We start from the raw sequence: 14,381 nt of genomic DNA, 5'->3' as shown, positions 1-14,381 counted from the left end.
GAACAGCTGAGGAGGGGAAGGCGCCAAGACACAGCAGACTGGTCACACTACCTCAAGGCATTCTGTAGGGGAGTACACACAGAAGTGTGAGACACTACATCCCTTCAGCAATCTTAAGGTTATGAGTTTTGAAGGTTATGACTCATTTTAATTTGAAAGTAGGTGTCCTCTCATTTTTAACTTTTTGGAAGCTGTCTATCAGGAACCATAGGCTGAACTTACAGAACATCTTAGAGGGAAGTAAGTAACAGGGAAGAAAGTAAAAAAGAACAGATCCTTGGTTCCCTTTAGAGTATACTGCATTCTTATCTTCAGATTTTTCTTTTGGCTATAATGGCTAGAAATGTACTTTTAAATAAACATGTGAATGTGAAAGTTCTCCAGTAATCACATGCCTCCTGAAGCTGGAGCTTTCTGCTCACCAAATATTACAAGATATGCAAAACACCACATGCCATGCTCCAGCATCAAAAGGGTGGGTAACACCTGAGTTACCTCCATCCCTGATCTCTGCCAGACCAGGAGGCGTGTGATGCTGAAGCCTGTGGACTCTTTCATCCCTTCTCCCATTGGACAAGCATCCATCTCACAGCAAAAAAAGCCACAGTCCATGCCCAGTAGCACCACTGCCAGCAATATTAGCAAACAGACCTCAGAGGCTGAGCTCCCCTTTTAATCACAGAAGTTGTTGCTTTCTCTCAGTGTCATGGTTGTTGTTCCAGCCCAGGCTTTCTATACATTTCTGGACTAACGAAAACTTAAAGTGCTGCTTGCCCTGCAATACCAAATTTATGGATGAGGAGACAACTTCAGCCTGCCAGGTGATAATTTGGCACCCTTATGTCAGTTTTAAAATCCCTACAGCTGTAAATATTTATTGGATATGAAATATACTCCAGCTAACACATTATCATATGAATAAATATAACCTTAAATAAAACATGTGCACTCCATCTTTTATTCAGTTTATAAAATTCTTGCTTCTTGCTCCAAGCATTCTCAGTCTAATACAGCTACTCAGAAGCACAGCAATCGATGGTGTGCTCTGATTTCTTTTCTAATACAATGGTTTTTTTCTTGTATTTCACCTCTTACAGCTTTTGCAAAGTTTTGATTTGATAGGACAAGCACAGCGAGGGCATTAGGACCAAGAGAAAGACACACACATTGCTCTGTATTATATCTGGCAAAGTGCTTCCTGACTGAGTGCCGTAGTTGTGTGTGAAACAAAGTCACGGACCGACTAGTTCTCATCTGTTGATCACAGTTAAGTTAAAGCCTCTGAACGGAGGAGAGCTGTCAGATCTGCTTTCAGAGATACAGTGCTTCAATCCGGGCAGCAATTGGAAACTTTGAAGAAGCAGGATCTATCTGGAAGGAAACTACAAGAAACGGGATTTCTTTTGACTTAGAATTTTAAAAGGGAAAAAAAGCAAAGCAGTAGTTACTCTTTTAATCAGCAAAATATGTGCTTTCCTAACTAAGCTGGGCTCTGTTCAATAAAGGATCTACTTTATTTCACTGGATCCATGCTACGTTTTACTACAGTAAGTAAAATATTAATAGGAATGTTATTTTTTTCTGTAAATAGAGAGGAAAGCATGAAACAGCATCGGTGAAATGTGAGGGGAGCAAAAAAATCCTCTTGGCAGATAGAGAAAAACAGGGTTTTTGTGCAACCCGAGGACTGGAATCTGAGGAAGATCGAAGTGATATTTAACATGACCATCTGTATTGTTTTGTCACCAACAGCATGTTCTTGAGGAAGAAGTGCAGATATGGATCACGTAAGCTGCAGTTTCTCTTGCTGTTTCTGATGCTGGGTTTTTTGCTACTGATGGTTACAATGCTGAACCCACCACCCAGCAACCAGAGCAAGGAAGGGACTTTCCAGCCTGTGGAGTTCAACCCCCGGGAAGGGTATCAGATGGACTTTGCGGAGACCCAAGAGATGCTGGAGACCCAGGAGGAGAGCCAGCAGTATTACCCTTTGGATGGTCTATCGCCTTTCATCTCCCTGCGGGAGGATGAGCTGATCGTGGCCGTCGTGTCGCCCACGGGCAAAAGGAACCACAGCAAGGCCAGGAAGGGCTATCGCGTGGTGAAGCAGCAGAGCAGGCGGCCAGAGGGGAAGGCGGAGGGGGACCCTGAGTCCCTGCCGCTGTCCCTACCCCTGCAGGCTGGGGAAGGGGCTGCTCCGGGGGAGCGGCCGCTCGGCCTGGAGACCCACGGCTTTAACGAAGTGCTCAGCGAGCGGATCGCGCTGCGGAGGGACCTGCCTGAGGTACGACACCCGTTGTAAGTAAAACACCCTATTTCACTTCTGGGGGAAAACCTGTCTCGTTCCCCGCCGCCGCGCCCATCCCCCCGCACCTCTCCGCCTCCAAACCCCGCGTCTTTCCTATCAAACTCGCCGCTCAGGGTCGGGAGAGCGCTTTTCCCCGCGCTGTGTGGGGAGCACCCCCCGTTCCTCAGAGGCAGGGGCGCTCCCAGCCTCGCTCCGGAGGTGGTTCAAGCCCTCAGGAGCCGACGGGCGGCAAAAGTGGAGGGAGGCGCGGGGCTGGGGGGGCGCAGCTACGGCTTCCTGAATCAGAAAGAAAACCACAACCCAGCGCACCCACTCCCGCAGAGCCGACCGCTGTTGCCGTCTGCGCGGCTGCGGCGCCTCCCCCCGCCCCGACCCGGCCCCGCGCCGCCCTGAGGGCGAGCGGGCGGCAGCGCCCCCTCCCGGCGCCCTCCGCCGCCGCAGGTGCGGGCGGGTGGCAGCGGAGGGAGGGCTCCGAGCGCCGCCGCGGGTGTCCGTCTGTCCGTCCGTCCGTCCGTCCGTCCGTCCGTCTGCTGGGGCCGGAAAGGGAATCCGCGCCGGGATGTCGAGCGGGAAAGGCGGCTGCCCTCCTCGGCCAGGCCCCGGGCTCAGCCCACGTGCCGGGGCTGTGATGGGCTACGGGCTTGCAAAGCGATAAAGCAGTCGGGAGTTGGGGCTTTCAGGTCTTTTAGAATAAAAGTGACTCAATGGTCACATATAAAAATGGACCCGACCCTGAGCTGGTGCAGCCTCCCTTTGAATACTGTGTGCAGTTTTGCGCACCACAACATAGAAAAGATATCGAGGTATTAGAAGGTGTCCAAAGGAGAGCAATGAAGATGGTGAAGGGCCTAGGGCAGAAGCTGTATGAAGAGCAGCTGAGGTCATTTGGTCTGTTCAACCTGGAGAAGAGGAGACTGAGGGACCTCGCTGCAGTAACAACTTCCTTGTGAGAGGAAGAGGAGGGACAGGCACTGATCTCTTCTCTGGGGTGATCAGTGACGGGAGCCAAGGGAATACCTGAAGTTGAGTCAGGGGAGGTTTAGGTTGGATATTAGGAAAAGGTTCTTCACCCAGAGGGTAGTTGGGCACTGGAACAGGCTTCCCAGGGAAGTGGTCACAGAACAAACCGACAGAGTTCAAGAAGTGTTTGGATGATGCTCTCAGGCACATGGTGTGACTCTTGGGGATGGTCCTGTGTAGGCCAGGAATTGGACTCAGTGATCCTTGTGGGTCCCCTCCAACTCAGAATATTCTATGATTCTGTGACAAACATTGAAAGGAAACTCCTGGAAGGCAGGAAGGTGGAGATGGGTGTGTCTGACCAGAGCTGCCAGCACCACCATAAGTGGCTATAAGGCCACTGCCTTATATTTGGAGCCTGGATACTTGAAAGTCAATTGTCCCAGGAGCCCAGGAGGGGCAGCTGATCACACTTCTTAAAAAGGATCTGAGGTGTATCTACTATCAAGCTGCCCTAGGGGAGGTTCAGGATATTAGGAGGAATTTCTTCACAGAAAGGGTGATTAGACATTGGAATGAGCTGCTCAGGAGGTGGTGGAGTCACTGTCCCTGGAGGTGTTTAAGACTGGACGTGTCACTCAGTGCCATGGTCTCACTGACAAGGTGGATGATCAGTCAAAGCTTGGACTCAATGACCTAAGAGGTCTTTTCCAACCTAATTGATTCTGTGATATGCTTCCCTGCCCAAGGAAGAGGGAAAGGATGTGGGTGGGTATCTTTATTTCTTGCCTTCTGTAATGAAAACTATTGTAGCTTTCCTCCAGGACATAGTGGAAAGATGCAACAGAAAACATTTTAAGCAAGACACAGAATAATTTTGCTTTCTAGTGTTCATTTTCACATGCTTAAAGGCAGCTGGCAGCTACAATTTAGGGGACAGTCTCAAAGAAAGAGAAATGAAACAGTGTTTTCTGTACTTGGTGACTAGGTTCAGTGTTAATTTGGATTATTCCATTAAATAATGAGATGCTGATATTATTTCAGTTATTTTTTGGCATGCTTCACTGGCAACTCTTTGAACTATGTAATGTTCAAAGGAGGAATGACAACCCTGGTTTACTGCCTGTGATGTGAGCCAAAAAACAGTTTTATTTTGGCAGCTGAAGGGCCATCCAACAAGAGACAGGTTTAGTTAAAACTAATCTCGGTAAGATTTAAGCCATGGTCTCAAAGCTCTTGGATGGATTTTGCTGTCTGACTAGTTACAGCCTAAAGAGCTCTCAACACCACAGATCTCAACATCTGAGGCTGATCTAAATCCAGACCATAAACCTGCAGCAGAGGTATATCTCTATGCCAGTCCTGTCCTTTACAGCACAGCACACAAACCACAATGGTATTTTTTAGGTGTAGTTTGGTCCAGGGGCCTGGATCACAACTATGTCAGTCCAGTTTTACACCAGTGTTAAAACGAGAGTGAACCAGAATCAGATTGTGTATGTCTCTAATCCATTTGAGTAGTGTTGTTCATAATAATGTCCGTTATTATTTAGTTAGAGGGAAGCCAACCAGTTAGAGATGTTTCAGTGAGTTAGTACCATGGACTAAGTCTCTCTCATTTTACTTGAAATTGGATGGGAAACTCTTCGCACCAGAAGAGTACTCTGAGGTACTTCCATCCCTTCATACTTTTTGCTGCTATCAGTTGGTCCAGCTGCAATTGCCACCCTCCTGGGACACCACAATCAAGCCTGCCATTGTGACTTTTGTGGTGGGGGCTCTAAGAAGGTCTCTTGGGCTTGAGTGTCAAACGTATCCAGGCAAAAGAAAGTCACAATGTATCTACAAAGGTTTTAAGTTTCATTAAAAAGGTATAGCTTCCACTGAAGTGCTGTTGGGAGCTGAATCTCAATGAGACATTTTCCTGAAGGTGAGTGGGAGTCTATGCCTTTGCCATGTCAGAATTGCTCTCTGTTCATTGCTGCATGTGACAATTCCTTGTTTTTCACAAATTGGATTAAATCACTATGTCTCATATCAGTCACACTCCTGATTTTTTGAAATGCCAATTTTTGATGGACAGTCTATGAAACTGCTCCAAATTACAGGGAAGGTATTTCTGTATACCAGTACTCTTTTGAATTTTTCTGAAGATTAGATATCTATATTGCAAGTCTTTGCCAATCTCCATGGCAACTAAGCACTTGCCACCAAGGTTATGTATTCAAGTACAGTTATTTTCAATTCTTTTTCCAATTAAGATTTCACAACAGCCTTATTTTCTTGCTATAGCCACACTACTAGCAACAAGATGTTGTAGTGTTATGGTGCAAAATATAGGTGCTAATATCTATAGAACGTTTCTGATTAGAAGCTGCTTGGTAGTAAAAGGACTGCATCAGATCTTCACTTTTCTTAATTACCTCTAGATTCTTCTGCTTGAAAATATTCACTGCCAAGTCACGAGAGTATTCTGTTCTCCATCCTGCTGAAAATAGAAACAATTATCCCATACGAAATTGTGAGGAAGCAGCATTATTGATTACAGAAAATTAGTAAACCAAGGGCAACATAGATTTATTACAGTGCACAAATCATCAAGAAAATTTGCCTGTCTATAAAAAATATTAATATGAACTATTAAAAACTATAACAAATTATTACAGTTGTGCTCATTTAAAATTTATATTTCCAAAAGTATATCTATAATATTCATTTATGTGTACTTGTAATTAAATCATTCAGACTATGGATTCTCTTAAATGATTAGCAGCTTTGTGTCTGTATAGTGTCTAGCAACATAGGGCCTCAGTCCATGAATGGAAGCACTAAATAAAATGGTAACAAATGGAAGCACTAAGTAAAATGCTGATAAACATAGCAATATCAAAATTATATCACTTATATGAGTTTCTCCTAAGTAGCTAATTGTTTAACAACTACTGTAAAACCTGTATAGTGATTTACTTGGTAATACAAAAAAGCTGAAATAACAGTGGGCCACACTCAAGTTCTTGCTGCTGGAGATTAAATGAGTTAGGGCACTGAATGACTGTTACTTGGGAAATGAAAATATTTTAAAATGTGTGTTCTATTGTAAGCAAAGCAGATATATAGACACAGTCTTTGCATTTCTGCAAGGGGCATTGGAAGGCATTTTCTGGAAAATGCGCATCTTCATGCCAGGATAGCGTGTCCTATGTCTCTGAATTAGGACTGGTACATCAGAAAACACTTTGTGTCATGAAGGCAATTTGTAGGTCCTTTGCTTACATTTATGAAACAGCCATTGTTTGGCGAGGGTTTATGGGTTTCATGTGCAGTTTCTGTGAGGATGAACGGAAAGTGGTTTTCATCTTTAAATGCTTGAGTGTCAAAGTAGCATCTAATTCATGGTAATTTTGATGGAAGTTGTTTCAAAGTCATGGGTGAAATCTTGGCCCTGTGGAAAACTGAGGAGCCATGGGCTCCAGCTGCAGTCTGGATCATCTCTAGGAATGCCATACACTGACCCACATAGCCAGGTGTCTTGCAGTAGGTTGTTAGTACCTGGAGTTATAAAGTAATAGCAGAAAATGGTATAGAGAGAATCTGCCCAGTTGTCAGCCTCATTCATCAGCGACTCATTTTCACTGGAAAAAGCAAAATTTATAGTGAAAATACATTTACTTTCTTAAATATATCTGTATTTGTATTCATAGTCCATGTAGGGATCCATTTCTTTCCTGTAGGGGACTGAGATGTTGCGTTCATTCACTAGGATCTTGGTCGAGTAGTCCACACGTCTACTGCTCAGTTGTTAGTTTTAAAGGTTTGTTCTTTCCTCTGTTACTTGAGAAAATGTGGAAATTGGTAGAGGTTGACTGACTTGCTTTATCCCCCTCTCTGCTCTGTTTAATTGTCTTTATGGTTTTTCTTTGCTCTCTGGACCATTTCTATTTTGAGCTCTGTTTTTTGAGGTAGCCAGAGCAGAAAACAAACTATCCCAGAACACAGGAAAACTTTCCTCTTTTGTATTTTAATTTTTATAGTGTCATTCCCATGTTTTCACTTTGTATTCCAGTTTTGGACACATTAATACTTCCTTTTCTTAGAACTAAGCTGAGATCTTAAACTGCTTTCCGTTCCTGAAAGTTTAAGAGTTGCTAACAACTTTGCTCTAAGAAAAAAGTAGCCAGCTGTACCAGTGTTTCCAGTGTCTTCCTCATTTGATCCCACAGGTGCCTACAGCAAAAGTATGACTCCAGTCTGCCTACTGCAAGTGTCATCATCTGTTTCCATGATGAAGCCTGGTCTACTCTGCTGAGAACCGTGCACAGCATTATGGACACAGCCCCAAAGGCCTCCCTCAAGGATATCATCCTCGTTGATGATCTCAGCCAGCAAGGTAGCTCCTATTTCTCTGTATGTAAAATTGCTCTCTTTTTTCCAAAGCTTCAGGGAAGAAGCTGTCCTCCTCCAAGAAGTCCATGAGGAGGGTAGAAGGCAAGAGCACTCTCAGAAAGAGAGCTAAGCAGAGCCCAGAGCTGGCTCCCAGATTTCAGTCTTCCATCCTTAGAATTCAGTGTAGCCTTTCAACTTTGAAATATATTTCTTTCCCCCCCCCCCCCGTCATCCACAACCACTCTGAAATTTCTTACTTTAAAAGAAGATCACAGTATGCAAATCTTAGCTTTCCCACTGGACCAGATCTGCTGCCATAATTTCCAGACTTGGATTTTGGCTGAAACATAGAATGGAAAAGTAATGCTAAAGTAATCCAAAGTGGCTGGGAAAGCCAAACACCTGTAGTACGTCACTGTGATCTGTGTATTTTTTTGAGATGATGAGAACATCCACCTTTTGCTGAAAACAGGAGAGGAGGCTATTAAGCTTCCCACAGGAATAACTTCACACCTAGTGAATCTCATTTTCCATTAGTCTCTACTTCCCTTTGACATTATGCCGCTGTGGAAATATTTGGAACGTGGCCTACTTGGCCATTTAAAACAAATGCCCCCAAAACATTTTACCAGCAAGAAGTAGCATCTCCTACTACCTGTTGCTTTTCTTTAACAAATCTTGAATCAAAGCTAAAACATTTCAGTGACTGTTCTGTTTCTGACAGGGCCCCTGAAGTCAGCTCTGAGTGAATACATCTCTAAGCTGGATGGTGTGAAGCTCATCCGGAGCAACAAGAGGCTCGGAGTCATCCGGGGTCGGATGCTGGGAGCTGCGCGGGCAACCGGTGATGTGCTCATCTTCATGGATTCGCACTGCGAGTGTCAGAAGGGCTGGCTGGAGCCCCTCCTGGCCAGGCTGTCCAGCAAACGGTAAATATTCCCTGTGGCCTCTGAGCTCCCTGTATATGCTCATTTCTGCTGAAAGAAATGTACTTGGAAAGTGTTGGGTGGCTTTTTTTTATCCTCCCTTGGTTACCTTCTTGCTTCTGGTCACATTGCTTTTATTTTCTACCTTATCCCCACATGCATCACTCTGATATGTGGGAAGCAGGACAGGTCACACAGCTGTTAAGCCTCACTTCACACACTTCAGGGTCACTGAAATTTCAACCTTTGTATCCAGTTAGAGCTATAAGAAGGCTTCCTGGTGGTCTGAATTAAAAAGGTTGCACTCTCAACTTCTTTGCAAATGGGTAAACATCCACCGGAGAAACTACTGTGTAACTCCATTATTTTTACTTTTTAACTGTCTCAGTGATAAAGCCAAGAACAAAATTCTTTGTCCTCCTCTGCCAATTTGGCTATGTACAAATGTCACTCATGCCATTTCTCTTCTGCAGAAAAAAACCAGACTTCCTGCGCAGCCTAGACAGTTCCAGCTAATCACAGGTACTTTCACTGACACCAAATTGACAAAGTAAGGTAGACATTCATATTTCTGAGTCTTTCATATTTAGGGTGGTGCTTGGGCCTGCTCTCTAGTGTACAGCTGAGCTCATTTATGCAGTCCACAAGTCCTTCAAAGAGATTAAAACTACTGCAAATGTTTCTAGAATTACATGTCAGTAAATCCTTCATTAAAGGGACTTTTCTGAAAGAAAAATTTGTGCATTAACTTGTCTATCATTACCCATAAGCCACTTGGGAAAAGATTACCTGCTAGAGGGGGTAAAATAAAAAAAATCCTTAAAACTCTTACCAGACCATTAAATAGTCACACTAAAGACCTTCAAAGGCTGTTCCCAGGCACTGGAACAAGATGCTTTTATGGCTTATTATGTTTGCTTATAAGAGAATTAATATGAGTTTTTAGAAATTATTACATCATTTGAATGAAAACATTAAGAATACTGAAAGCAAGAGTAATGCTGCCCTAGGACATCAGGAATATTCTTTTTGAAAAGATTCCTCCTTGGAAAAGCAGATTATTTTTGTTTGCTGGCTAATTAGATGGTTTATTATGAATATACTTCATGATTCTTCTGCCTTGAGCTATAGTCTATTTTTGATGTTCATATAAACTCCTGTGTGTTGGTCAGTCCTTATTCAAGGGTGTATTGCTGAAATAAAGAGTTACAAAAAGTCTTCAGGAGAGCTATAGTGAAGGGAGAATTACAATGGTGAGAGAGAAGTTAGGAACCCACCACAAATGTCAAAAATTCACTGTCAAAAATTATCTTTGTTGAGGAAATGCAAGGCCACCAAATCTACTATCGTTCCAAGATTCTGTAGCCCTGTCACCAGGGAGTGAGGAAGGAATTCTCTTCCTCTATAAGGCCCATATGCTTATTCACTCCTCCAGGAGAGCAGAATTTAACACTGAGTTAGCTAATGTCTAATTGGATTAATGAAGCAAAGGTGGAAGAGTGTTTGGATAATAGTATGGGCTACACCACCCCTTTCTTTATGCCTTATCAGTCACTGTGCCTGACCCTGGAAGCTTTGTCACTGCTAGTGGGGAGAACCTGTGACATTCTCCATTGCACAGGGAAGACAAGCTCTAAGGCATCTGGCAATCACTTTCTCATGCTGTCCCTCTTTCTCCAGCTGAAGAATGGTGATAATAACACTGACTTGATAAGGAAGTTAATTCATGATTTTTTGTAAATTGTTTGTAATGCTTGCGTGGGGATCGCCATGGAAATGTAAAGCATAGTCAACTTGGCTTCATTTAGCAGCTGAGGAGCTGTTAAATTGAATCATGTTCACTCCCTGAGACTACCCAAATGAGGAAAGTACAGTGAAAAAAAAGCTTACAGTGTCTGGTGAAATATCCATCTTTCCTCTTCTTAATGTACCAATCAAGTTGTAACTCATGCACTTTTGCTGGAGAGTCAGGATGGGAAATTACTTATGTAGAGTGAGTGAGTTGTTTGCTGGCAAGGAAAAATGCAGCCCTTCCAAAGCTCAAACCTTTGCGGGAGCTTAAAGGATCTGGATGGATGTTTTAACTTTGAAAATTGTGATTAAGCCTAATTTTCTAGACTACAGATCTACAGCTATTACTGTGACCTGTCTTAGAACGATGCTGAGATCCTTGCCTGAACTGAGACCTCACTGTGAGTTGAACATAGAACAAGAGAGTTACCCCCAGCATTTAGTAGCCTGTGGAAATGACAGATAGGACAAATACAAGAAAAATTATTCCAGTTTTACAGGTATGGAAATATTTGACAGATATTTGACTTGCTCTGGGTGATGATATTTCATCTCTCTACATGATGGCTTTATTCACTAACACAATCAAATATATTTTTTCCACAAAAGTGTTAAGTCTTTCTAAAATCATTGAACGTGCATTTATGGGCACCTTGACTGGGATTAGTTCTGTGAACCATACCTAACAAATTGACTGGGAAGCTGTGCATCAGCCTAGTATATTACCTAGAGAATGGTTCAACGGTTTGTAAAGCATTCCTTGACATTTTGATTATTCAAGGATGAATACTGTAGGTACCTGGGCAATATTAGAAAACTAGAGCAGATGCCCCACAGATAATTTCATTTGACAACTGTTTGTGTTCCAAGCTAATTCCAGGTGAGTAGTATGGTGCATAGCAATGCAACTCTGCCATTATTACAGTCATCTTTTGAAAGGTTTGCCTTTTCCAGGAAACTGCAGAAGACAGCTGCTATTTTGTATTCCGTCCACAGGCAGTGAAAGGCAAAGGGAGCATATAATGAACTGTACCATGAAGCCTTGAAAATGTCGTTCCCTTAATCTGAAACCAGTGGCCATCATGCTGAAGCAGGATGATTTAAAAAAAAAAAAAAAAGATCCAAAGAATGTTTCCTGAGAATACTCATGAAAGCAAAATGAACCTTGGTTGTTTCTTTGACAGGGAATTCCACATCTAAAAAAGGTCTGGGCACCATAACTGTGGCAGAGGGGTGGTTTGCAAAGGGGTAGCTGGCCCTCAGGACCTTTCTCCCATTCCTCATTGTAAGGGTGTTTCCTTCTGTGCCTATACCACAGAAGCCCGTAACATTATTTAAAAAGCTTATCTAGTTTCTAAAATTCCACTTAGCACCGTGATTCTAGGTCACTAATCTTTAATGAAAATGCTGATAAACAGAATTAGAAATTAGCATAGCAGTGAAAAGGTATTTCATCATCTGTCTGCTCCCATTCAGGAGTAAATGGGAGCCTCAGCTTGCAGATACAGGAATATAAAACAGACCTCTGCTGTCCAGAAAATTTGTCTGGTTCTGATTTTGTGGTAGTATACTAGAGAGAAGGGAAATATTTTGCACCAACGATGAACAGCTCCTTCATCTCTTTTCATACGACTCCCCACTTTTCAGTGGCCCATATCCCAGCTTTTTGAGCTAAAAAATACATAAGCCATCTGTTTTCTAACTTCTCACAGGCAAGCATGATGTTATCCATTCAGATCCCATACAACCCCCGCATGTGAGCATGCAAGTCCATGCTACTCTCCTTGTTTTGAAAACCTTCCATATCCTTCACATTTAACAGCCTATTTCCTGGGATTTCTGTGTTTGCCTGATCCTTTTATATCCTCTGTTTGTCGATAACATTCATTTCAAATTCAGTAAATTTACATGGTATGTTAAGGGAAGATGTGCTATCTCTTTACAGTCTTTCACAGTTAATCAGGATCAAAAGGTGACCTATTTTAAAGAAGGTGAGGTAAAGAAATTGAGGATGAGAATCTAAACCCAAAAGCAAATATTACTGCTAAACACAGGAACAATGAGGATTTAGGTGCAATTCATGGCACAGCGCCCTGACTGTCCAGTGTAAAAACGTGTTGGTTACGCCTACAGATTTTGTTACCCCACGTACAAATTTGAGCATTTTAGCAGAAAAGACAGCTTCAAAAATTGTTACTTTTTAATATAGCATTCCCTTTGCACTCTACCTAGCCGAGATTTGTTTAGTGCATAGCATATGAATAGTCCATCCATTCAAGGAGACTGTTCATATGCCCTGAGTTAGTCTGGAGTTGGTCCATAGGGCAGGATTTAAGTAATTCTTTGCCATTCCTGATCACTGCATTTTATCTTTTTATTAACCTTATCTAATTTCAAATGTTTTGCATTGCTAAGACTTCAGTTAGCCGGGAAGGTGCTTTCAGTGAAAGTGCAGCATGCTGTGGGTCCTCAGTTACTCACTGAAGTTTAAACTATGGGCAGAGACAGAGAACTTGAACTGCCTGGATTTCCTAGATATCTATTTTTTGCAAGAGTAATCCCCTCTGAAACTGAGGAAAATACATGATCTTCCTGTTTAGTTTGGGTGGTTTTTTGTTCCTCCTTATTAAAGGGGGGATTTCAACATATTAAAGTCTGTTTCCTTCCCAGATACACAAAATACAAAGTAAGTATAAGTCAATAAAAAACACTTTCAAAGAAAGAGTATCTAAAACTTCAAAACAGATATGTTAATTAAATCTTCCTCTCCTCATGTTACTTAATCTAAAACCAGAAAAGAACATAATGTCCATGGTGACTGTAAAGGGCCATGGGAAGACATTTCATTATTAATTGTATTTGGTTGAGAAATCCCAAACCAGGAAACTGTTCTTGTTTGGGTTGCTCTTTTTCATGGAATTGTGACCTTTTGTAGTTCATATGCGTTCCAAGCATTTGAAATATTCACAAATTCATCAAATGGTTCAAAGCCTTGCTGCTAGTTGTATTTGAATTTCCTGTTTTGCCTTTCCTTGGATTCCACAGAGTAAAATTAGCAGTAGTTTGCCAATGTTTCATTTCAAAGTGCTGAGAAGCTGCTGTCTGCCAGTTATGCAGTTAAAAACAAGAAGAATACGTAAGAACATCTTGCAACTTTCAATTACCTTCTTCTGCAAATTTGCATTTAGAACCACCATCTCTGAATATGCAGAAAACAGATTTTTTCTTTTTAAAGAAAATACCAACCAAAAAATAGGTAAACAGTGCTTGATTAAGATTAAAATTGGACATTAACCACTTTTCACACAAGATAAAATTTCTGGATTTCTCTATTTCAGATCAGAAAGATCCTCCCAATTTTTAGTTTTAAGAAGGTGTGTTTCTATTAGTTTCAGCAGAGCAACACCAGTTTATATTAGGTGAAGATCTAGAATTACTCTTACAAACACACTCTTGAAAAATGTTAATCTTGGCATTCTGAAAGAGTTACTAGATTAGTAGCTCTAAAACACAGTTATCAGTTTGCACTCTACAATTGTAGATTTTATTTTGTTCTGGTTTATTGTTGAATTTAGCCAGGGTAGAATGTAGAATGGGACCTATTCAAGTGAGTTATTTTCAGCTGTCTTAAACACTGTAGTTTTTCACATCATACTTTGCAGATAGTTTGGATAATTGCTCGGTTTCCAAACCGTTAGAATCTGTTACGTCATTACAGGTATTTTTCTTGAACAGCATTGAAGAATCAATGCCCAGTTACAAGAACTACTACTGTGGTACTTACTCTTGTGAGCAGTTGCACTGATACCAGAAGCGTCGTTGGAGTTTGGAGTTTTATAGTGGCAACAATTTAAGGTGGATCCAAAAAGAAGGACAGGTTTTAAATGGATGAAATAATATGAAAATGTAGGATAGTCTGAAATCATCTAATCCAGAATATATATGAGCATATCTAAGTATCTGCACTGTTTCTGTCCAAACTATTCAAGATATAGGACAAGGGGGCACAGGCT

At 42.0% G+C, this 14,381-nt stretch overlaps 1 protein-coding gene and 2 long non-coding RNA genes across 4 annotated transcripts in view; 1 reads left to right on the top strand and 2 right to left on the bottom strand.

Annotated features, from left to right (window-relative positions):
* Nucleotides 1–944: 944 nt before the first annotated feature.
* Nucleotides 945–2,683, bottom strand: LOC116780489. Its single transcript, XR_004354493.1, has 3 exons — nt 2,622–2,683; nt 1,988–2,279; nt 945–1,382 (listed from the first exon to the last, which is right to left on the bottom strand). It is a non-coding gene; the product is annotated as an uncharacterized LOC116780489 (long non-coding RNA).
* Nucleotides 1,213–14,381, top strand: part of GALNT15 (polypeptide N-acetylgalactosaminyltransferase 15) — a 29,252-nt gene continuing 16,083 nt past the window's right edge. Inside the window, exons 1-4 of one of the 2 annotated variants that reach the window (XM_032675573.1) lie at nt 1,213–1,547; nt 1,753–2,298; nt 7,489–7,655; nt 8,376–8,580. In XM_032675573.1, coding sequence (XP_032531464.1) covers nt 1,754–2,298; nt 7,489–7,655; nt 8,376–8,580 — 917 coding nt within the window. In that variant the 5' untranslated portion in view covers nt 1,213–1,547; nt 1,753. Of the gene's footprint in view, nt 2,299–7,488; nt 7,656–8,375; nt 8,581–14,381 lie in introns of both variants that reach the window. The other variant, XM_032675567.1, reaches the window with a different exon arrangement.
* LOC116780492 overlaps nt 4,564–14,381 on the bottom strand; it is a 28,609-nt gene continuing 18,791 nt past the window's right edge. Inside the window, exon 3 of the long non-coding RNA XR_004354495.1 lies at nt 4,564–5,756. This is a non-coding gene — a long non-coding RNA (uncharacterized LOC116780492). The remainder of the gene's footprint in view (nt 5,757–14,381) is intronic.

Source organism: Chiroxiphia lanceolata, chromosome 1 (assembly GCF_009829145.1).
Source record: "Chiroxiphia lanceolata isolate bChiLan1 chromosome 1, bChiLan1.pri, whole genome shotgun sequence".
In the NCBI taxonomy this organism is placed as follows: Eukaryota; Metazoa; Chordata; class Aves; order Passeriformes; family Pipridae; genus Chiroxiphia; species Chiroxiphia lanceolata.
The sequence above is the reverse complement of the archived record's forward strand: the minus strand, read 5'-3'. Positions and strand labels throughout refer to the sequence as shown.